At 43.0% G+C, this 25,710-nt stretch overlaps 1 protein-coding gene across 5 annotated transcripts in view; it reads right to left on the bottom strand.

Moving 5' to 3' along the window:
- The window catches only part of FHIT (fragile histidine triad diadenosine triphosphatase), a 517,693-nt gene that overhangs the window by 75,752 nt on the left and 416,231 nt on the right, over positions 1 to 25,710 (bottom strand). For all 5 annotated transcript variants that reach the window (XM_018915203.3, XM_050979501.1, XM_030228002.2 and 2 more), the window contains one exon: positions 5,890 to 5,958. In XM_018915203.3, the coding sequence (XP_018770748.1) occupies positions 5,890 to 5,958 (69 nt within the window). The remainder of the gene's footprint in view (positions 1 to 5,889; positions 5,959 to 25,710) is intronic.

Raw genomic sequence — 25,710 nt, 5'->3', positions numbered from 1 at the left:
AGCATCTAGAGAAATGAATGAAATGGCTTTTAATTAGATCAGATTATGGTATCCTGCTATCTTAAAGTAAGTGCAGCAACACAGAGAGCATAGAGGAAGGTCTCAGAGATTTCAGGTGTCAAATAAAGAAATACCTCACAGGGCTGGAAAGGGCAGAGAATACCACAAACAGTGGGGTTTTCATCTAGGGAGATAAATGTGACCCTAGGATGTCTCCCAGTATTGATACTGAGCCTTACTGACAAATTTGTCAGTTTTGCCTCATGTAGGTTGAGGACATGGAATAAGCTTGCAGGGCATGCCAGCATCATCCAGGGGATTTCCAATCCTAATCAGACAAAATATCATGGTCCAGAAAATAAATCATCCTGTTTAAAACACAAAGTAAATTCATTTGATGGGAAAAAACATAGTATCAGGTTAACTAAAAATTATTTTTTTTCCATCCACCTACAAAATCAAAACCGTAATTATTGGCACAGTTCTAGGTTCTATTGCAATACTCTCAACTGGAAATATTCACATACAGTTCATGTGCCCTGCCCTGCTGGAGTCACTAGAATATCACAAGACTCAGGAATCAACTGGGAAAGGCTCCTACTCCTTGGCAAGGAGAACCTCCTCTGGTGCTTGCAGTCAGAAAAAGCAGCATTGGCAAGACCACAGTAAAATCTGAAGCCTACTGGGAAGAATTTATTTGCTGCTGCATCAGGAGATTAGGAAATAAGCTTGTACCTGGGAAAACCAAAGCTTTAAAAAACACCCCACAAAACGACTTAGATTCTGTGCTGCTTCTGTCCTTTTCTATGGGTTTAACCATGCAGGGTGCAGAGAGAGCAGGGTCTGGCCCCGAGGGAGTTCAGACACAGCAGACTGATCTCCCAGCAGGCTACAATATGTTCCCAGAAGGCACAATATCATTCTGAGGCCAAGGAACAGCCTATTAACTCTGCATGCCATTAATTTTCATGAATAGTTCAATCTGATGCTCACAGGAGCTGTTGGGCATCATTCCATTTTGTCTCACAGACCTGGATGAGGGCTTATTTATCTTTTTACTTCATTCCTTACCTTTAAGCCCTTTAAGCAGCTCAGTGCAGCTGTGCAGGTTTCCAGCCCTGTGCCAGGCTCAGTGCCCAGCAGCAGGCAGGATGCTGTCTGCAGCGCGGAGTGATGGCATGTCACAGTCAAAGCCATTCAGGGAGAATTAAACTTCAGGCTTGTTTGACTAAACTTCTGAATTCACCACAGTTCCCCTGTTTTGCCAGTCTGAAGAAACAGCCCAGCAGGTTCTTGACTCATATGCCAAAATGCCTCCTTCATCCTTCCTGGAACTGGAAATGATTACTAATAGGTATTCGTGCTGAAATGATTTAGCATAACGTGCTGAATGAGATCACTAAGTCAAAGTATCTTTTCCTAAGTGAGTCTCTCACTGCTTGCCTGAATGCCAGAGGGGAAGGAGGATAGCATGAAACAAATTCTTTTGCTGGCTTTTTACAAAATTTCATAAATTACTTACTGAAGAACTCACAGTAGGAAGTTTCACTCAGGTTCATTAGAAGAGATCCATGATGCAGGTCTGGCAGGCAGAGGAGGATGGAGACACAGGGGTTTGGGTTAACCTCTCTCTTTCACACTTTCCCCCTTTTCAGTGCTCTCCAGTCTAGGCTGGGAACTGCAGACAGGCAGTGAAATGAGGAGGGCACTAGAGCAAGGCTGGGGAGGGGCTGGGCACTCTTTGCCCTTTGTGCACAGCCCTGGAAGTGCATTGCTGTGGCAGCTGCATCTGTTACAGGAGGCTGCAGGCACCAGGTGAAACACAGAATTTGGGGAGCAACAGGGGTGTGCACCACAAAACTCACCTCAGCATGCCAGGGATGCTCAGGGTTTCACTGAGAGGCCAGGCTGCCCTTACCCATCCAAGTCTGTCAGCCTCAGAATTAACTTATTGAGGTCAGCACTCATAACAGGAGTGCAGAGTTTTGATTGAGTCTTCCTTTCTGAGAGAGCCCCATCGTCTCTGGCCCAGTACAGCTATTACCTGCCAGCCTAAAGGATGATGAATGTTATTTATATTGCAGTAATGGCTAACCACTCAGTGGAGACCAGGGACAGGCTGTGCTATGGACTTTTCAAACACCCACTGAACGAGGGCTGCCCACAGATGCCTGGAAGTGCCAAGACTTTTCAGGATAATGTTCTTGAATGTCTTGGACACAATGACCTCCAACAACTGCAGTACTTGTGCTGACTGCAACAACACTGGGGCTGTTCTACAGTAAAGATGTTCTTTCATACCAAATTCTTATCAGTCACTGTGACATGCCCTTATAATAGCAAAGAACTCATCTACTTCAAAGGAAGCAACTACTTCATAAGAGGCTTTTAATTTCCTTGATTAATAAATGTGAAATATAATCTCTTTCAAACCAAACAGAAAATACAGAGGTATAAAGAGTTATTCTAATGGAAGGTTTTCCTAATATTTAGCTGCTATTGTTCTGCTGTCCAAGAAATAAAGAATCAGCGAATAAGAACTACTCAAGATGAAGATGAGAAAAGTAATCTAGCAATAGTAAAAGATGAAGAGCCTGATCCTATAAAAAATCCTGTAAGACCAATTTAACTTTGGCATGTGCGCACTTGCAGGCTTAGGCTTCAAATAATTGCAGAGAAATGTAAGAACTGATAAACTATAGCTTTAGCTTTCCACTACAGTGAGCCCAGAGAGTGGATAACTAACACTTCCCAGGAAATTCCCTTCCAAGAAATAGCTCTGCAAAGATGCAGAGGAAATACATCTAAAATATTAAATGCAGATGGTTTTTTACTATTAGTGATTCTCTTTGTATCTTGGAAAAATCACACAGTGACTTCTTTCATATGCACTGAGGTAAAAAACCTAAAATATTAAGTGTCACATTCTACCAAGGAGTGATTTAGAGAAGGTGCTGTGAAATAAGTGTCAGACCCTGCTTTATTCCTTCTGCAATTATTTTCCACTACCACAGTTCTAAAAATATATCCAGAAATCAGCAGACATTTGTGTCCATCAGATACCTGATTAAAATGCTAAGAAGTGCTAAGAAACACCTTACCCTTAATTATACTCTTTACACTTAAAAACTGCTTTAGACAGGGCTGTGTCAGAGCTTCAGAGCCAAAAGCCTGAAGACCTCAGAGCCCAGCAAACAGACTAAGCAGGGAACAACCTGATGTGCTTTCTTCTGCCTTTTCCATCAGGTAAGTGGTCACTCCCAAACTGAATGGGAGAAATTAGGCACACAGTGAGAGACTGCAAGCACTTTATGGCTGTCTCAATTCTAGAAGGCTCCTAAGAGGAGTGATGTCTCAGCATCTGGGCATTCCTTTCACTGTCAGACACTAAGAGCAGTGGGATTTATCAGCAATCTGCTGAGCATATACAGATGACAACTGCAGAGCTTGGAGAGCTCAAAGGCACTTACAGATAGAAAGGGGTTTGCAAAAGACATGTTGAACCAGAGCTGGGACCTGGAGCCTGTGAAAATTGCTCCCAATTGCTGTTAAACCTTTAGCTGTGGTAGCTAAGCCAGGCACTGCAATATGCACAATTTATCCTCAGTGTGCTTTACAATTGCACATACTGTCTGAGGGAGGCTGATCAGCCTCCATGTCACATTTTACAAGGAAAAGGCCATTGGGATGATTTTGGAAGGTGGTCTTTGCTGCCTAAAGTACAGCTCCATCTATCACTCAAATACATCGAAATGAAGTATTTACGAACAGGTTTTGGATTTTTAAAGTACAAATTTCATGAAAAATAGATTTAAAGCTCTCTCCAGCACCCACATCTCACCTAATGGGACTTTATCCCTTGTCGATTTCCAGCCTGTTGCCCCACCATGATCTACATATCTCCCTAAATCTTTTAAAGTATCTTCTTGTCAAAAGGATATGACTTGCAGACATCACATGGAGATGCATTATTTTTAAATGTTTTTGCTGTACTGACATAAGCTCCAAATTATTTCCAAAGTCAGCAGCATTTTCAATAATTTGTCCCTTTTTAATTTTTTAAAATAGCTTTATTCATCTGTGATAGCAAATTTCTTAAGTCCCTCCATCCTCCATCCACACAGTGATAGAACCCGGCATCAAACCTTTTATAGCAGCAAATGTGTCTTTGTTTCCCTAGCATTCTAGAAAAATTAAATCTTTCTTTAGCTACAGTCTGTACAAAAGGGTGTTAGCATTATGGTGTTCAAGAATAGCTAGTTAGACTCTGAGGCTACACATTCTTCTGCTAAAAGATACATTATCACATCTATGTCTAAATATTTATGGTTCCTGTTTGCTAAAAGCAACACCTACAATTGCTGTAATTGGAAATGACAAAATAAAAAAGAAATTCTTCCCCAATTTGCCACCCTTTTGCATCTAACAACACTAAATATATAGTCTAGTTCATTAGAGTTTTGCCTGATTCTGTTCAGCTATAACAAGGGAAAAATAATTGTGTTAAAAAAGAAGCAAATGGAATAGTAAATATGACAGAAACTGAAAGAGATTTGATGGGTTGATGCAGCATCTGAAACCCCTTAATACATGTGAAAAGGAAAAGATCATAGAACCATACAATCATTTAGGTGGAAAACACTGCAAGATAACTGAACCCAACCATCAGCTCAGTGCGGCCAAGCCAATCAGTAACCCAGGTCCCTGAGAGCCCCATCTACACATCCTTTAAACACCTCCAGGGATGGTGACTCCACCACTCCCCTGAGCAGCCTCTTCCAGTGCCTGACAACCCTTTAACCCTGTTAACTTTTGTCTCACTCAACTGCTTTTAACCACCACACCAGCAAAGACTGCCATAATTTACTTCCATTGGATCTCCTTGTTCAGCAGCCTCATTAAGCTTTTACCCTTACTAGTGGAGTTTTCAGGCACTCCACTTCATATGACTTGTCAGTAATATGCTTTCTTCTCCATTTTTGCATATTTAAGTAATTGAAAAACTTTAAAACACTCCACCTTTTTTTTTTTTTGTGAGTGGGGACTTGTCATCATGTAGATATCACAAAGGAAAAAATACCAAAGCAGAAAATGTCACGATGTCTCTTTCAAGCAGATGGTATTGCAGTAGCACTGAACAAGTTTATATTAATTACTTTCAGGAAGAGAAGGAGATGTCATATTTCACATAGAGGATCCTACCAAACCCACGAAGAACAAGCCATAAATTTAACAATAGTGAGATTTTTTCATAGAATCATTATGACAGCTGTCAAACTGGGGAAAACTTTTTGTTAATGCCAGTACAATTGTTCATTTAAACAAAAGCCAGTGATTCAGTCACACTGGAACAGCTCATGAGCTGAGCTCTGCTGCACAATCTGCACACATGCAGATATTCCATCTATATGCAGAGTTGCCCTTTAATTTCCATCTTTGGGGCTACAATGTGATTTGTCCAGAGCTGAGCAGAGCCCTACCAAAATCAGGCCAGAAGGCAATTTGTGATTGAGTTGTAACAAGCTGCCTGTGTTTTCTCTGGTTGGAAGGGAGAGGTCTGGCACCCCAGGCGAGCAGCTGGTGTATGCCAGCTCCCTGCATGCCAGGCTGGCCATGTGGTCACCCTTTTTCCCTGTGCCCTTAAAATAAGAGACCACAATTATTTGTAGAGATGCACCCTGCACCTCTGTGCAGTGACAGATTGAAGTCCCAAAGGTGTCAACTGTGAGCTCCCTCTCTGAAATCCCAGTGCAGATCTTGTGCCATCACAGGATTTTTGCAAGCAATAAAAATGCAGAGATCCCATCCCTCCACCCATGGGAGGGCCTGGGCCATTAATTTACTACCAGCAAAACCAACTCTGAAGAAGAGATGGAGTGTAACTCTTACCTCCTCATAGACATCATCATTCCTGCTGAAGTCTCCAGCCCTCCTTGGCAGCACATGGACGTGTACATGCTGAAAACGTGAAACAAAATAATGGTGATTATCAAGTTCATGACTTTCTTTTCTAACTGCCAGCATTATTCTCAACACACACAAGTAACCATGCACAGGCTCCCACAGCATTATATTCAGAGGAAAATACATTAACCTGTTCCATAACTGTATCTCAACTCTTTGGAGAATATAAAAGATGAAAAACATGAGAAACCAGCCCTGGTGTATTATATGAGCTTCAGAGTGAAATGCCTGGAAGTTTAGGGGCTCTGTGGAATTATTCATAGTTGTCAGAGACATATTTAGCCACAGCTTTGAAATAACAATGTCCCTTGGAGCTGAGTGTTGTGGCTTTGGAACAGAGGGGAATAAGAAGGTGCTGAAGATGGGATGTGGGGAGAGCTCGTGTGGGCAGCCTGGGCTCAGGGCTCCCTGTCTGGGGACAGGGCAGCTGCCATGCCATGGACAGCACGGAGGCAGAAGGGCTGGCAGAAGAGGACAGTGCCTCCCACAAGGTTAAAAAGACTTTAATGCTTCCTTTCCTCCCTGGAGGCTGTAGCCCAAATACAACAAACTGAAACCTGTGGGGCACAAGACTCATGCTGGGGGCACACCTGCAGGGACAGAGTGCCAGGTGGCCCAAAGCCTGTGAGGCACAAGGATTATGAGCCCAGTTTGGCAGAGGCTGAAGTGTGTCCCTCTCCTGGCACAGGGCCATTGCCCAAGGGGTAGCAGGGCTGAGGTCTGAGCTGCAAAAAGGCTGCACAGGCAGCTTTGTGTTACCCAGTTTGGGAGGAAGGTGAATGGTGATGTGTTTTCATCAGAAGTGCTGATAAGATCTGGGGAAAACAAAAAAAATTATGGACAAGAAAACAAATATATGACTTAGCACCTTAGTGCTGTGTCATTATTATTACCTTTTTTTTCTGACACTCTGTTCATACCATAATGGAAGGATAATGCAAAGTCCTCAAGAACCAAACTCTACTGGGAAAAATACTTTTCTGTAGTAAGTTCAGCTACTAACAACATTGCAATGCATTCTTTTCTCTTTCTCTCTTTGTCTTTCACTCTTGAGTAAAGAAAAACAATAACTGAGAATAATTCTTCAGGGAAAAAAACCCCAACACCTCAGTGAGGAGAGGCAGCAAATAATCTGAGTGATAGATCACATTTATGCATCTTCAGATCTTTTTAGATGGTGCCTAAAATCCTTTAAAAAAATGACTGCATCTGAAACAGCACCAAATGGTTTGCATAGAATTTAGATAGCTTGCACCTGATTCAATTTTATGAGGCAGAAATCAGCTGAAACTCCTGCACCTCATGGAAACATTCTCAAAATATGGCTTAAGTCTATAATGAAATATGAAATCAAAAAAGGTTTTCTTAGGCTATTTGTAAGAAAATTCAAACACCCCTATATTGTGTTAGCTTCTATCCATAATAACATTTGCTCAGTGAATAAAATGAAAACACAAGGATGTTTCAGTTAATGAAATATTCCAAATACCACACCATTTTTTTTCTCAGCTTTACCCTAGAGAAATCGAATATGTGATTTCTTATTCTTATCATTATCCACAGCTTTCAGTGTATTCAGACTAGAGATGAGGGTGAATCTTGAGGGTCAGAAACTGTGTTTTTGAGTAATATATCAGTGATAGTGTTCTGATAGTGTATTATACTAATATATCATAAGAGCAAAAGTGCTCCTGTGATGTATTATTGCAATGTATCATCTGAACATCACTGCTGGTATGATGTATTGCTCAAAATCACAAAGCAACTTTAAAGACAGTCTTCAGTAGCCCTAGGCCTGAAATTTCGCTTTTGGACAGACCTTCAAGAAAAATAAAAGTGTAGATTAAAGTTTGCAGGGGTACAGTAAAATTTCACTACTGTCTCACACCTGTTGTGCTCATTAGATTTTAAATTAATTCATAAGAATAGAGCCAGGTCATCTGCCTGTCAGTTTCCTTCTCTTCTGCTACAAGGAATGAAAGTTTTGCTACAAGTATCAATTTGCAGGAATTTCTCTTGATGAAATATATAAAACCTAACATCAGCTATCAACAACCATATTCCCCAGAAGTTTAGTCACCTTTAAGCATAATTTTTATCTCTGGTGCAGAATGCTCCAGGACACACAGAGGAGAAGATCTGTGTATACCCGTGACAGAGGATTTGGAATATCAGAAAACACGCAGGGATGAGTCCAAAGCTCAGAGCAGAGATGCTGCACTGCAGATGCACAGACCAGCACAGCAGGTAATGAATGAGCCTAATGTGATCTTCCACCCAAAATGGGCTCTTATGACCAGCATGGAAAAAAAAAAGAATAAAAAGTGTTTATGACAGCATATGGGGCACTTGGCATCGGTGGGGATGTTCTCAGGGGTTAGTCACCTTTACTACAGGCATTATGTTCTCACACACTGCCAGGCTGCATAGCAGAATCCATCAACTGCATCACAAAACAAATGAATATTCCCAAGGTTGGAAGTAACAACAATCAATTTAAAAGAGAGTAATTTTTTTACCAGTAATCCGTTTTTGGTTTGGGTTTTGTTTTGTTTTGTTTTTTGTTTTTGTGTTTTTTGGTGTTTTTTTTTTTTTTTTTTTAATTCTGTGTATGGGAAAGAAATAAATATCTGGATTCTCCCCACTGTTTGTATAACAGAAACAAACAGGATCGGCAGCAGCGTCTCACATATTTCCCTTCTATTCAGTTTTACCAAGAAATACAAGCAGTGCAGAGCTGTGGCTACCATGCAGTCAGAAACACTGAACAGGGAGATTTCACACCTTCTCCAATCTGCCTTTCAGCTTCTGCCCTTCTCAACTCAGAGTGGCTGATACTTTGATTCATTAGGAGATCTTTAATTGATCATTTTTACTCCTTAGTACTATTTGTTACTGCTAAAGCCTCAATCCACCAAGGCACTTAAGCACCAGCTCCATTTCCAACCTGTGAATTGGTTCACTGGGAATATTCACATCCCAAATGTTTTGTTTATGTCTCAGTGTTTTGCATTCACTGCTGGCTACAGAGAGGTCTCCCTAAATGGCAGTAGCAAAAATAACTTCAAGGTGCCCACAAATTAAAGTTGTTTCCTTTTATTTGTTTTCCAAGCAAAACAAAAACCTGCACATACCAAAAACCATTTGCAATTGACCGAAATACGTCAGATGCAAACAAAACACTGGAATGCTTTTTTTTTTTTTTTTAACCAAACAAATAGATTTAGGCAAACCTTCCATCAGAACACTGCTTGAACAAAAAACATCTTCACATTGACCAAAATTGTCAAAATAAAGCATTTTAATTTTTTTTCCCCAGTTATTGTTGGGAGCCTCATGCCTGGTGGGTGGCAGACAACCCCATCACATTCCAGCAGGCTGTAATCAGTCACTGTTGATGGTATTTCTTTTTTTTTTTCCTAAAAAATTGCTTTCCCCTCATTTTGCATGATTTTGATTAATAAGCAAGGAAAGCAACACACAACAGCCAAGACATTTACGTTAATGTACCAATCAATATCACCCACATCAGGGCAGAAAAATGCAGGCACACACTTGCAGTGCTTAGGTCCATCCCCTGCTCCTCAGGCACTGCTGGAGGAAGCAGGACACTGCCACGCTGGATGTGACAACAGTGACAATGAGAGGATGCAGCAGAAGTCCCCAGGTGGGGGGCACTGTGTGAGTTAAAGGTGCCTGAGCCCTGCTAGCAGCTTCTGAAACTGGGGGAAGATTTCCAGTCAGGGATATGTAGAACAGCAGTAGCTGGAAGGAGGCTGTGGGAGCTGGATTTTATAGGACCTTCAAAATTAAAATTATTAGACTGACATTTTTCTAGGGTAGGGACTGCAGCTTTCCCTGCTTTGCAATGTAAATAAAATCTCAGTTTGAGAAATTTCTAATGGTGGAGTTATCAGGTGATGCAAAATCACTCACAAGAGAAGTTTCTTCAAGACCTTTATACCCAGAATGACAAGAGCATCAGAAAATGTACTGCAAGGAACAGATCTGTAGTGCCATGGGAAACAAATGAGCCAGAGCCAGGGTGAGATGCCTCTGGCCTCCCACTGCAGCAAGAGGATGCTCTGATGAGCTCCATGGCTCCAGTCAGGACTGTGGGAGCACAGGGCTGCTCATGGGCACTCTCATCCCACCACTGCCAAAGTCTGGCTGCATCACAGGCATTTGTGGTATTACACCACTAAGGCTTCTCTCCAGTGAGCCAGGGCTGCAAAATGCCCAGAAAGTCTCAGCCAAAAGATCTGGAGCTTGTGTTGTTGGAGAAACAAGCATTCCGGTCAGGTGAGTTTTACTTCAGCACCCAAGGCCATGCAGAAAGCAATGTTCCTGGTTATGGCTGGTTTTATACACTGAATTATGGTCAAATAACCAACGTGTCACCACTGCACTGCATTTAAAGTGGAAATACCAGACAAAAATAGACACTGAAAGAGATTTCCCAGGTAGACCAGAACAGTGAAGAGCAGATGACCCTGTCACACACCACTGGGGAGGACATGGGCATTGCCTGCAATAATTCATGGACATTATGTTGTGGTCACTAAGCTGCTGTGCTGGTTAGCAGAGCAACATAGCTCAGCTTCCAGTTGAAAGGTAGATAACAGTCTGTCCATGAGCTGCTCAGGACCCAGGGTCTATTAGCAATACATGTTCTTACGGCATGAACTCATAAAAGCTGGGAAAGGGTCACACAACCCTGAGGATGGGGAGATGCCACAACATTGGCAGAGGAAGGGCTGTTCCCCTCACATCTGTAAAAGCAGAGCATGGCTGACCTGTGCCTTCATGCAGCAAAACCAGATGCTTTCAGCAGCTTCATACTTTTCCTTGTTACTTTTCATTTTTTCTATGTCAAAGCTTGGCAGCTGTGGGTTTCCACGGTCTCAGGGTGCAGCAGGACAGGAAAACCCATGACCTGCTGTGGTTGTGGCCAGGCAGGAGGAAGGGCTGGAGGGGAATCAGCAGCTCCAGGCAGCAAGACCAGCTGGCCAGGAGACACTCACCAGCCAGTTCACTGGGAAAAGGGATGGTGGCTCTCAGGGGAGACCTCACTTGCTGCAAAGTGCTCTGTCCATTACAGAGACAGGGGCTTCCTATGGGAGGCTGTGATAATGCTTCTTCTAAACTACCAGATTAACTGTAGGAATTCCAAACTAATAACCATTCTCCAAGTAAGACTGTTAGTGGGTGATAAAGAAAATCAGCCATAACACAGAGATAGCCACATGAAAAATAGGGCAATTTTGTCCTCTCTGTAAACTGGGCTTCCATGGAGCCCTTGTTTGCTATTCTCGATTAACTGCTCAATTGTCCCTGTTACAAAGTTATTCCATGGAAAGCCCTGCCTGTATATCCACAGCTCATTAGCAGGAAACTCTCCCTCTACTGCCCCTGAAAATCCAGCGGGTCACCAGCCACAGGCACACCTGGTACAGCTGCTCTTTCTAGCACTTCCAGGGCCCTTCACCTGCAAGTCCTGGCAGAGATATCTTTGTGGAAAACCAGTCTCTATTCAGTGAGTATTTATGAGCTCTTGATGTTTCTCCAAGTCCTGAATTGGTTTGAGATGGAGAAACAAATTTAAAAAATTTTTAAAAGTCCTATCCAGCATTAGGAAAAGAGTTTTGTACAACTAAAACACTCAATTTTAACAGCCTTTAAAATTATTGCCTGCATTAGTAGTGGTTTTTTTTCCTCATTTAAGGAGTTCTAAATTAGTCAAAGACAGACCACTTTAAAGGAGCTAATTTTTATAAAATAATAAAACATGACAGGAAACTGCTTGAAACCATTCCTTTGCTACAAAACTGCCCCATTTCTAGGAATCAGTGCTTTCTTTTTCTGCTTTACCAAAGCCTTGAGCACGAGGCTGCATAGGTGAAGGCCCTTGGTGTCTCCTCCCCAGCTGGCAGCTCTGCCGTGCTGGGGGCAAGGATTGCTCCAAATCAGGGAGGCTGCATGGCCTGACACAGCCCTGTAGCACCCCTGGCTCTGGTTTGTTGAAACACAAAACTGAGGTTTGCTTTTCTGCTGTTGGGAGGAGCATAAGGATGTGGTACAGATGGAAAGGAATGGCACAGACTGCCAGGCTGGAGAGCAGGATGTGCAGGAGAGCAGATTGATGCTTGCAAGGGAAGGACAGGGAAATCCATGCCTGTCCCAAAGGCCAGGGCAGCAGCAGGGAAACAGCAGAGACAGATGTGAGGATGGACTAGAAGAGCCACTGGAAAACAGGGAGGGTGGAAGCTGTTGATAGAATGAAGGCAGTGGTCAACATTTTGTGAATCAAAAATGTTGTACAGAAAGAGACTGCAAAGAAAGAAAACAAGAAACTGGAACAAGTCTTGGGAGAGAAGGTCACACAGGCTGTCCATGTGCTACCAAGCTGGAGTGTGAGGGTCCTTTGTATAAATCTGCATCACACTTTGCAGTACACACATCCCTAGGAGGAAAAATAAAGCTTTGCAATGATCCCTACCAACACTTACACCATGGATTTGCCTCTGGAAGAGTAATTATCCAGATACTTGCTCAGCACAGAAAACAGGTACTATGGAAAGCAACAAAATTAGGAGAATTTGCAAATGTCTCAGAAGCCAAACCAAGTGGGGGACTTGCAGCAGAGTACATCTTTAAACATGTCAGTTCAGAAATGTGCAGATTCAGCATTCTCAATAAATAATGCATATGTCAACTGCTATGAAGTTTAAAGAAATGAGCTGTGGGTGAGCTAGAAAAGGGATGTAGACTTCATGAAAACAAGCACAGAAAGATTTTTTAACCCACTTGATATCTGTAGTTAAAACTCCCATGGCTGAAGGCAGCTTTAGCTCTTGCAAGAGAAGTGCCAACCCCTCCCCTTGAGCTCCAAACCCAAGAAAACTGGGACAATAATGAGGGTAATGAGCCTGCTTGTTGGAAGTGGTGATCCAAATGTGCATCTCTGAACATCTCTTAAGAGATCCTCTGAAAGGCAGCAAATGGATCAACCAATTGGAAATAAAGGTTGATTAATTCTTTGATCTTGTATTTCCTGACCCCTAAGCTGCTCTGCAGTCTAGGAATGAGGGTCCATGCATGGTGGTGGGAAGGTCAGGCCAAGGACCATCACCTGCCTTTACTCATAGTCCATCCCCTCTACAGCACTCACCTGGGCAGACCTGCAGGAGCAGCAACAATTACTCTGCAAAAACAGCCCAAAGCCCTGGCAGCCCCCAGCCTTTTTTACAATGGGAATGACCAGAGAAGGTGCCTCTGAAGTTACTTTGGAAGGTGCCACATGCTCAGGGGTAGCTGGAGAGCACCTGCCTGGAGGCCCTATGCCTTTGCCTTCCCTGAGGGTCACTTTGCCCAGGTATTTTTGTGCAAATTTGGTGCTGCTGAGATTCAAATGAAAGCACAACTGCATTTCCTCCACCTCTGATCTTCAGTTAAGTCTTGATAAATGCATATTGTTTGAATACTTGTGATATGTATAATTAGGGTTCTTTAATTTATGTTTCAATAAAATGTTCTATAATAAACATTTACTGCTCTGTGAATAAACATTTAAATGAAGCTCCTAATGGGGGTTACACATTTTGAAGCAGTTCATGGCTTTGCTGAAGTCTCTGCCTATATTTAATGAGAGTCATTTCCATAATCTGTGCATTATTGCTTAAGCCTCCCTTTAGGAATATTTTACAAAGTAAAATTGTGTGAAATATTATCAGCTAAAAGAGAAAATGCTAAGAGGATTATCAAATTGTCCTGTTAAAGGGACAGCACAAACTTTCATTTCCCCCCTGAGATGCCAACACTGTAATTATATAAAACGTGCTTACTAATCACCACACCGGTGTGTTTTTACTGGGTTTTTCCCTCAGAGACCCAGGCTAAATTAAAAGGATAGGAGCCCCCTGAAAGGTCTGATATGAAGGACAACATAAAGCTAATTTACTTTCTGATATTAATAAGAGGAAGGACCAAATCCCCCAGGCAAATCTTGTAGATGCCAAGGAACATCCGGCTCGGTCAGGGCAGGCTGAGTTCTGCACAAAGCTGAGCACAGCTGCTCCCACCACGGGGCCCTGCAGCCCCACAATTAACACCCAGGCTCTCATCCCCATTTTGCTGAAACTTCCACCCATTTTCTCCCTGACTCCAGTAATAGCAGGACTCAGTCTCCCACATGAGATATAAAGCACACTAGGTCAAGGGAAAGATTATTGTTGGAATACAGAGGGTTTTCAATTCTCTGGAGCCTCTGCAAGAATACAAACACCTGTAAGGTATTTCTTCCGTATGTCTGACTACATTTGAGGAGAGCATAAAACTGAAATATATCTTCTCTGCTCTAGCAGGGAATAAGAGCATTATAGCAATGGCCCACTCCCCCTTTAATGCAGGGAGTGGGGGAGAGGAAGAGAAGATAAATCATGAATGTATGTGACAGGGGGAAGACAAGCCTTACATACCAGTTATTCTGAGAGGGAAATCATTCTCTCTAATTTTTGTGGCTGTTTCGTAGTCCTTTTAGACAACTGCTGCAATCTCTTCTAGGATGATGACCAGGTTCCTGCAGAATGAAAATACTCTGTCTCTACTTTCATTATTTAAAGATGTGTATTGGGTTTGTGTGGTCAGGTTTTGGTAGCAGGGGGCCACAGGGGTGGCTTCTGTGAGGAGCTGCCAGAAGCTTCCCCCATGTCCAGTGGAGCCAATTCCTGCAGCTCCAGGATGGATCCACCACAGACCAAGGCTGAGCCCATCAAGAACAGGGGTGGGGCCTCTGAGAAAAAAAAATTTGAGGAGGGGAGAAAAGCCCTGTGCAAAAGCAAGTACAGCCAGAGAGAGAAGTGAGAGAAACAGCCCTGCAGACACCAAGGTCAGAGCAGGAGGGGCAGGAGCTGCTCCAGCATAGCAGGAGCAGGAGCTGCTGCAGCCCCTGGTGCAAAACATGGAGAAGGAGCTGTGCCCCTGCAGCCCATGGAGCATCACAATGGGACAGGGGATGCCCAAAGAAGGCTGAGATCTCATGGGAAGCCTATGCTGGAGCAGGCTTTCTGTTCTCCTGTTGGAGGGAATCCTATACTGGAGCAGGGGAGCAGCATGAAGAGTCCTGCCCCTGTGGGAGTAAGGAGCAGCAGAGACAAGAAGGATGAATTTACCACAGCCCCCATTCCCCATCCTCCTGTGCCACTGGAAGGGAGGAGGGAGGGAAAATCAGGAGTGCAGGCAAGCCTGAGAAGAAGGGAGGGATAGAGGAAAGGTGACTTTAAGATTTGGTTTTATTTTTCATTACCCTACTGTGAGCTGATTGGTAATAAATTAAATGAATTTCCCCCAGTCAGATCTGTTTTGCTGATGACAGTAAATGGTGACTGATCTCTCCCCATCCTTATCTCTACCTACAAGCCTTTTGATGTATTTTCTCCCCCCTGTCCAGTTGAGTAAAGGGATTGACAGAGTGACTTGGGTGGGTACCTGGTGTCCAGCCAGGGTCAGCCCACCACAAGATGGAAGAGAGGTGCTGCTGCACTGAGAAAGAAATGGTTCCTGATGATGGCAATGTGACCAAATTCATATGTTTCTGTGGAGGATGAAATGCATTCAAGCCATGCTGCCTCTCATCACAGAATCCATCAGTGCTAAAGCAGATTTCCAAAGCTCTGTGTCAGTTCTATATACCCTTAAGAATACATTTCCCAGGAACTAGCACATATCTCAGTGGATACCTCTAACACTCACTAGACTGTATTTAGTTCTTTATAATATTAAAATTATATATAGCAGCTATGGGTTCCAAAACATGGGCTATTTCCCTGTTTTATTGCCAAATGTGCACATTCATCACTAAGGTTTAGCTGCTTCAGTTAAACCTTTTAAATGTAAATTATTTTCTGTTATAAAAAGCTGATTGTGGGAGTTTTAGTATTTCAAAGACGGTAATTTATGTGACTGGAACAAAATAAAACATTCAACAGAAACAGAATTTTACTTGATCAGAAATACTTTTATGTTTCAGTATAGTTTTCTTTTCATATTTTTCTCCTGCAGCAGTGGCCTCTGTCTTTCAATTAGCTAGAAACGTAAGATCTTACATAAAACCGTAATTTAATGCTATTTGCATATGCCTAATTCCACAACTTCTTTGCCTCTCATTTAAAGTATTTTAAAGTGTCATGAACCAATGTCTGAAATCTCTTGTGCAACCACTCAGGTGTTCACCCCTCAATAGTCCACAGAAGCCTCTGGGACTCTGGGGAATGGACCAATCTCCAAAAACCCCTCAGCATTAAGTCTCCTCCCTTGTCACCTCAAACCATTTCAATGACATATCAGTGAGGGAGCTGGAAATGAAGAAAGCAGATTTTCAGCTTGTATCATATGACTGCAGGTCAATCCCACTTTTCTTTGACTTACTTCCCCCACTCAGTGTTGAATTTGGGATACAAAAAAGCCTCCTTGAAATTCATCAGACTTCATAGGGCACCGACAACATCACCCAAAGGGGACTGAAATCCCTGCAACAACTCCTTGGTTCCTGTTGGATCAGCCTTTGCAGAACACTGTGCTAGCAGCACTGACACCTTTGAAGATTCTGACAACAGCCTTTACAGACCAACATCTTCCCCCAGGCTACCAGTGCAAAAGTACTGTCCTTGACTTCCCAAATAACCAGGATTTTTCTCACCACCTTTCAGAATATCCAGCCCTGCTTTAGTTCTCTTTCTGCTCAAGCCAGTGGCAACACACTTATTAACTTCAGCTGAAGTCCTTCCTGGTTTGACTAAATCTGGCAAACAGATGGGTTAATAATGGCAAAGGAGATATAATAATATGTCCACAGACTTCACCAAACTTCACCAATGGAGTGCAAATAAAATGCACTCCATTGCCTTTGTTCACTGTGTATTATTTTGAAGTTAGTTTAGAAAATGTACCAATATCCCTCTTTCAAACATTTTATTACCTTCTTAGGGTACTTTTGTAAGCCCTTGTATGGCAGGCAACATTTGCACAGCTCCCACCTAGGTGTGGTGAATGGCTGCAAGGCCAACACTGATAAACACCCAGAAATGCATCTTCCATTGAGCACCTGCTAAAACAGGAACTCGATCATTTTAACTTACCAGTTTAATTAGAGAAATGTATTATTGATCCAATCTTTCTTCATATTCATGAGCTGGCTAGAGAGAAGAGTGAACTGTTCTGCTCAGTTCACTTTCACCTTGATAAACATGAATTACCCTAACTGTGAGAGAAGTTATTTCAAAATTGTTTAAATCCACAGAACCCTTTCAACAGGGAACTTTAGTGGATTTGTAACACACACTGGCATTTGCCAGGAAGCCAGCTGAAACCACCAGACTTGCTGTCCTGGAGACCTTTCAACAGACACTTTGTCCAAATGGACTTTGACTGTGACAAGCAGGGCCATATGGGCAGGGGGGGAGCAGAGGTGAACAGTCCGTGATTAGTCCCTAAGTCATTTAACCTTCAGAATTACCATTCCACACACTCTGCCACCCAACAGGAGGCTGTACAAGCAGGTAAAAAGATAGATGTCTATTCTTAATGACTGTTTAGGAGACTGCTGAGCTCTGGTCTGTGCCCATGTTGGTTCAGTTCATTAATGTAATTAACCAACAATCAATCTTTTTAAATTAGTTACACAAAAACAGCTACAGCCAGATCAGCTGGCATGAAAGGTAGGTCACGGTCCATTTCTGCACAATTTAACATCCACACTGGAACAGAAGACAGGGCATGGAAGCATCAGAAACTGGAGCCAAATTCCTCCAAAGCCCCACAACTTAATTAAAGCGTGTAAAACTTGTGTATCTGCCTTGGTCTTGTCTGCTTGGCCTTCTGTGCTTTCAGCTCAACACCTTGATGATAGAGAAACTGCTCAGAAAATAAGAGGGAGGGAGGGAAAGAGAGAGGAAGGGAGGAAGGAAATATTTAGTAATGAAGGAACTTAAATAAATTTAAACAGTATAACTTTATGCAGAACTTGAAACTGTACTTTAACCAACCTCATGATCCACCAGTGGCTGTACAGAGAATAAAATGAAAACAGAAGGAGCTGCAGTCAGTGTTATTGTCTGTTCCTTTTCCATGGACTAGGAAAAGACTAGCAGAGCAACCTGGATTTTCACTGAACACAAAGGTTGCAGCACAGTTCCACCACCAACCTTGAATGCTGATCTGCTGCCCTGGGATCAGAGCTGCGAGCAGCTTGGAACTCGGGCTCACAACCGGACTCTTTCCCTTTTCTCTGGGGCTGGAAGGGATTTGGTCGGCCCAAACCCGGCGCAGTTCTCCAGGAGCGATGGCCGGGGGTTGCCGAGGTGACCGGGCCCTGCCCCTCCGGCGCTCCCAGCCCGGCGCTGCGGGCCGCGGTGCGAACAGCAGCACTGCAGGGTTTGCCCCGGGCTGCAGAGAGCTGACATTGCACAGACGTTCCCTGCTGGCACCAGGCTGAGGGCTGGGCTCGGGAGATGCCGCTCAGGACCCTCGGGCTGTGGCTGCCAGCCCGAGGAGCGGCCCCAGGCCCCTCCGGGTATCGGGGCTCGGCCCGGCGGCTCCGGAGCAGCTGCGAGCTCGGGGCGGGTGCGCTCTCAGCCCGCTTTGGCACTCATCGACAATTTCTTTCCCAACCCTTTAAGCTGAACCTGAACTAAACTGCTTTCAATTTCCCCAAAAGGCCAAGTTTGCAACTTCGCCGTATGTTTGTCCATTAAGAGAGCATCTGGCTTCTTTTAATCCCTTGCACTAACGGAGTTGATCCGATTGCTTGCTCGGGAGACACGGCAACGCAGGCACTGCTGCTGAATGACTGCCATGAAAGCGCGATCTTCCTCCGAAATCCACCATGAAACGGGTGGGCAAGAGGCTCCCTGCGATGCAGGAGAGCACAGCACTGCCCGGGCTGGGAGCCCGCAAACAGCCGAGAGCATTGCTCAGCTCCTTCCCTGTGCTTTGCCAGAACAGCGCTTGGAGGCGGCAGGATCAGAGCCACGGCCTCCCCCTGGGTGAAGTGTGAAACACTCGTCCGCTTCCCGCTTCTGTGAAAGCAGGCAGCTCGGCTGGTGCAGCAGAAAAGGACTGGGAATTGGGGCAGATGGGGAAGGATGCCTGCTCGAGTTTCATTATGAAAGCTGTGCGTAAATTAGCATGACTGGAGGGGGAAAAAAAGGCAATTCTAGGAGACCAAGGAGGAATATGCAACTTGTCACTTAACACTCCTCACCCTCTGCAGTGTTTCTGCCAGAAAACCACCAGAGCAGGTGCCTCCGGAAATGAAACTGAAGGAGACGTAAGTGAATTTAAAACTAATAACAGCGAGAAACTTTAATGAAACTCTCTCTGACTAGCTAGAGCTGCTTTTCTCATATAGGATTTTCTGGAGCTTTCATAACTCTGCACTCAAATACCATTCTCAGAAGTTGCAGGCAGCATATTATCACTTTGTGCCTCTGTGAACACAATGCACCTTTTCTGCAGCGCACGTATAACAGCAAAATGTCAGGAGCTCATCACGGCAAACTCTTGATTCATTAACAGAGTGATCTCTATTTTCTGGGCATATATGCAATTCTATTGCTCTAAGATATAAATGCTGCTAATTGTAATTTGGCTGCTTCTGTAGCTGGAGGACCAGGTTGCAGGAGCTGAGGGAGAGGAGATATTACCCCAGTAAAGCTCCCAGTCTGGTCTGGATCTGCCTCATCCCACACGCTGAGCAGGCAGCCTGAGCTATCCATGGTTTTTAGTATCCAACATTGCTGCCAGAGTCAAAAGCAAGCTGCAATTCACAAGGAATACAAAGTAGGGACCTAGAGGGCAGGCAAAACTTTCATAAATTCAGTTCATCTACCAACATCGAAAGAATTAGTAATCAGAGGAAGAAAGCTACAGAAGTGTTAACATTAATTCTACTCTGCTATGAGCCACGTGGTTAACACCATGACACCTTACCATTTACTGAGGGAGAGCTATTTATTTATGTAACCTATAGCTCACATTTAAATAATTAGTCTGCCTGATAAATTTTAGAACTTGCAATCTCTGTGCCACGTTTGCATAAGCACAGCATATTTAATGCAGGTACAATTGTTTAACACCTCCAGCATCACATTAAAGAGTTTCATGTAATTAGCAGAGTTGGGCACTCCAACTTTCAGGCCAGTTATGCATTAAAAAAAAAGGTGCTAGTTGTACAGTGTGAAGCTGCTGCTCCAGAAATGTAGTCTGCACTCCTAACAAGGGATGTTCAGAGAGCAATATGTGCTGCCTGGGAATAAGCAAATCAGGTCAGCTAAGACTGGACTTGATCCAAAGCTCCCCTCAAACCTTCTGTTATCTCTGAGAGTCTGAAGCTCCCCAGATCACTCTGCAGTCTTTGGTTTTCTCTCAGCTCACCAGGAGCAAAGGCCTGAATTTTAGAGGTGCCAACTACTTGTTCCTTTCTCCAGCATCAGCAGCTCAATGCTTCCCTACAGCCAGGTGCCAGAACAGCACCTGCAGGCAAGCATTTTTACAGGAGGGCATATTTCTAGAAGGTGGAGGGTAGTGCCCCTGGGGTGCTGCTCTGGATGCAGCAGTTCTGATTCTCTAATAAGCAGCAGCAGCTACAGAGGGAAACTCCTAATGAGCTCTGTTTGCTCCTCAGCAGAACAGTCCCTGCTTCCAGAAGGTGCATCAGGGATAGGCTTGGTCTTTATTGTTATTATTTTGTTGTAGTCAAGTAAGCAAAACCTCAGTTGTGTGAATCATATCATGGCAGTCTCTTGGCATCTCAGCAGATTAAGAATGCAATAAATACAAAACCTCACAGTTCAGGTTGTAAACATAAAAATAATACTGAATTTTAGTTTCAGATTTAAGCACAGGAGGAACCTGAAGTGAAAGCCATGCTCACAGAGAGTGGATGCCATTGACATTCCTGCTACGTAGGAATTTGCTAAACAACATGAACAGAACTAGCCTCTGTGTCAGAAGTTAGAGTGTGCAGAGTGACAACTAGCAAGCAAAGTGATATTCTGAAACTCAAATCACAAATCAAGAAATTAGAAATGCTTACTTAAGAGCTTTCCCTTGGGCATCTAACCTGAAAAAAAATAAATTGGTTTATTTGCTTCTTAGGTAGCCATTGCTCTTAAGCCAGATCATCACACATCCAAATTTAAAGCCAAATTTCTAAACTCACTCAGCAGCGAGCAGCAACTGACATCAACACGTCTTGTCAGATTTTCAAAGCACTTCAATGTTCAGCACACTTCAAAGAAATTAGCCACCTGCATTATTGCCAATCAGTTCTGAAAACCCTGTTTCATCTGTGTTAAGCTCTCATGAAAACTTCTATCTGTATATTTTTCCAAACGGTGTTTAGGCACTTCAGAAGCTATTCTTTGAATATTTTAGGGACACGTCAAGGCCCTTTTCACAGGGAATTATGTTCTAGTTCAATCTATCCAAAATTGTAAAGACACTGGGATCAATCCCACTGTGTCTATTTATCAAAAATCTTTTATCATCACGGGACCTTCATCTCAGATAAGTAAAATGAAGACAAGCTTCAAGTTAAAAATAGCACTACACAGACTCCTCTGTTGGTTACTCAGCTGCTGGGAACATTTACTTCTATATTGTTCCAAACTGAGTGGAGCAAACAAACCTCCTCTTGCTACTGCTGGAGAGAGGGAGCAAGACCAGATAATAAAAGATTCTTGATAACTCTGGGAAAAGAACTTCTCCTTGGGTGATAAGAATATATTTTCCAAGGAGAACTGCCACAAGCAACTCTTAGCAGAAGGTATGGGAAAGCAGCACATGGTATATTCAGGGACATAAAATACTCTTGTATTGGCAGAAGGAGTATAAAAAGATGAAGACAGGGATGAAGTATTCCATATTCTTAGGCATGAGAAAGGAAGAGATCCACATTTGCAAGTCCAAGGAAAGGAGGGGCCTTTGGGGAAGCACCACAAAAAATATGGCCAGGAAAGAAGAAGGACCTTCTTTCTCCACAAAGAAAATAACAACTGTAATGAATTAAGTTATACCAAAATCCTCATCTAGCAAGAATTTTAAGGGAATGCTTTTCCCCCAAATTTTAATGGGAAAAAACAGTTTACCAGCTTGAAAATAACTTAAAGAAATTTCTTCCCCTATTTCTGTGAAGAAACAAACTCAGTTTTGTACTTCTCCAAGCTTGGAACCAGATCCTTGCCCCCTCCACAAGAGGGAAAAGCTGGGGAGATACAGGACAGACAGGACAGACAAATCTCTTCTTTGCCTCTTTAGAGAGGTTTTTCACCCAGAGAAGCAGGGACTGCCCTGCCAAGGAAGGAGGACATGCAGTGAGGGGCTGATGCTGGGATGGCAGCAGGATAATGAGCAAGGCTGAGACCATCCAAGCAGGGACAGTGAAACTGTGAAGTCCAGCAAGAAGGAGCATCTCAGTGTCACAAATCCTTCTCATGTCAAATCAAAGCAAGAATAAACATAACGGAGCAGGCTGGGAAATCATCCTTTGTAATCTGCAGCTCACAAAAAGCAGCCACCCAAGGGGGTATTCCAAAGCAGCTCCTGAAGCTGTTTGACAAAACCCCTCAATTTCTGAAATGCTAATCAGGGCAGAATGAGCTGATCAGGGAAATGCCACGATGGATGAGGACAGGAGGCCAGCAGCAGATTACAGGTTTAAATAGACTTGTTAACATCTGCTTAGGGTAAACTATAATTAAGAAATCTCCTTTCCCTGTTTGGGGGTTTGAGAGTTTTGTTTGTTTGGGGTTTTGTCTCTGCTAGTTTTCTGCCTTTCCAGTTCTGACAATGAATTTCCTATCAGGACTCTGGGGAAGCAGAGCAGACTTTCAGCATTCACAATCAGCAGAAGCAGAAGATCATGGCAATGGAAAGGCATTTGAGTCCCAGAGTTGTTGCATTCTTTCAGAAGCTTTTCATCTTATGAATACAAATCTCTAAAAAACTCTCTTTACTTGTGGATTTACTTCTTGGGGCAGTTGCATCACTACACACCTAAATTTGAACAAGCAAACTGTTGCCCACTTGTCCATACTCCTTCTGCCACTTCACTCAGTTAAGAAATCAATCAAATTTTGTCAATTCTTTCCATGTGTTTAGTTAGAAGCAGGTGTCCAAATTACACAACCCTCAATTGATCACTTTTTCCCTTCAAAACTATGGAGGTAAGTCCAAACTTATGAGTAGGATACAAGTCTTCATAGTGCCCAAATACATTTTAAAGGGAAGATTTAGAAGGACAGAGGTTTTTTGGACCATCCTGACCAGAGGACATGCATTGTTGATAGCCAGAAAGCACATCTTGGAGGGATAGTGGCTGATGACAGAAAAACAGGCCACAGGTTCACCCAGACAATGTAAACTAGTATTTGGTTTTGGTAGGTTAATGCAGACCTTTCTAAGCAATTTTTAGGGGCTTACTTTGGCTTTAGACTGTTGAACCCAGTAGATTATTTTAGCACAAGGAGTGGGATGGAGCTTTTCACAGGGAGCAGCTTGCTGGGACAGGAGGACATTGTAACACAAATATCTAAACATAAATTCTAGCCTTTCCCCCCCATGGAAAGGAAAGCAGAACTCCAAAGGGTAGAGAAAAAAACTTATGATCCAGAGTAATACTATAGGAGTCAGTGATTAAACTGGGCTGGCCAAAGCAAGGTATCTGCATCTAAATTTAGCTCCCTAAATGATCTGGTTTGATTTTTCCAAGGTGATGAATGCCTCCAGCTCCTGTCGACTTCAGGTGCCCACATTTGAAATGTTTGGCCTTTAGTCTTCAACTTGAACTAATTGAAGGATTTAACATTTCAAAGCTAAGGGGTTTTATCCAATCCAAAGTGCCATAAAGCTGCAGTTCCCAGGCATGAGAGATATGACACACGAACAACTCAAAGGCAAAGCAGGAGAGGAAAGATGATTATTCCCCAAAGTGCATACACTTGAAAGACAGGCTAATGAGTTCTTAAATGACATCATTTAATCCCAGTGCTTCTCAAATACAATGCTGGAGTTTTCCCAACCTCCGTCATTACAGACTGCAGAGGGAAATTTTGACTGTGCTTCCCCTGCCTGCTGAAATACAGCAAAAATGTGTTGCTCAGTTAAGTTCCCTCTGAACTGCATAAGAGATGAAATTAGCCAAAACCAGCCCTGCACCACAGCTAGGCAGGAAAGCATGCCAAAAGGATCCTGTCCTCCCAAAGAGCAGAGACACATTTTCACAGAGATCCAGGGCCCACCAGCGCTGGAACAGAGACCTGTACAAGAGCACTTCCAGGGGTCACAATATGCTTAGAGACACCTCCAGAGAGGGAAGACTGGTGCACATGATCCTACAGAGTACTAAGTCCTCAAGGTGCTCACACCAGGGATGAGCAGCATTTCAAGAAAGCCTTGTGAGCCATTTGGCATCCAGTTCTACAGCTGCAGGGCAGAGGTTTTCACCAGGGGCTGTTCCAAGGAGACTCTGCCTACCAGGATCCACACTGGCTTTAAACCAGCTTCGCATTGGAAAATTAAATTTTCATCACTCTATATGATGATAAGCAATGCAGTGCAGTATAGATGCTTAATTATCAGTTCAAACATTTAATCAGAAGCAAGAACAATGAAAATACTGTTTCAAGAAAGGTGTGGTATCATGCAAAGTTCAAGAAAGAGTTCTAACAGCAGACTGAGGTTAAGTGAAGCTTTCTGTGATTTGGTCCTTGCTCTTTCTAGTAGAGACATTTCAGAAAGCACAGCAAATTGTGCATGAGGCTGCTTTATTTAAGGATAAATCCATGGAATCAAACAGCACTTTATAGAAGTGAGCCTATCCTTTTCTCTGCCACAATTTTGCACCACTGGGAAAGTCACCTCAGCCAGAACATCTCACTGTTGGTCACCTTCTGGGCATCCACATGAAACACACTGGACTGGTCTGCAGAAATCTTGAGCAATGAAAAGTTTAACTGTAGTCTCTAAGAACCATAAGCTGAATCTGTCATTTAAGTTGCTAAGTATGCAAAAGAAATCAAGCTCTAAAGCTAAGCTGTCACCCAAAGAGAATGAGCATTACTTAAAGTATAAAATATGTGTGTTAATGCTTCAGAGACATTCAGATACTCTGCTGAGAGGCTCTGTGTGAAAGCTCAGAGGACATTAATAACCTTGTATTCAGGGCAGAGTTTGGATGGCATCTGGAACTTCACTGAACGATGCAGATAAAAATAAACACTTGATCTTGTCCACCCTGAGCACAGAATAAAGTAGCAGCTTGTGATCAAGTCTTTAAGACTATATCACATTCATCTTCCAAATTAAAGCTACACAGACAGCCTTAATTCTGCCTTTTCCTAATCCTTCAGAGTTTAATTTTACAGTTCTAACTTTCTTTAAACATAGTAGTTTTTGCACATCAGTAATAATTCACCCATCTCTGGCAAGAATGATTTACATCCAGTATACTAGCACAGTAAATCCTAATGGAGTGATCCCATGAATCATAACATTGCATTACATTTAATTGCTATATTCATTAAATAAGAACATTGGATCTTTTTAAAATTAGAAATTTTGAGGTGCTATCAAGTAAGATTAAACTAATGAGATAAGATTTAATAGAATATGTAAGTTGTGTAAATAGGATTTTAGGCTGTGCTCGATTCTAGCTCGATTTTAATTTGATTTAGAACATCAACATCAAAC

Source organism: Serinus canaria, chromosome 12, assembly GCF_022539315.1.
Source record: "Serinus canaria isolate serCan28SL12 chromosome 12, serCan2020, whole genome shotgun sequence".
NCBI lineage: Eukaryota > Metazoa > Chordata > Aves > Passeriformes > Fringillidae > Serinus > Serinus canaria.
The sequence above is the reverse complement of the archived record's forward strand: the minus strand, read 5'-3'. Positions and strand labels throughout refer to the sequence as shown.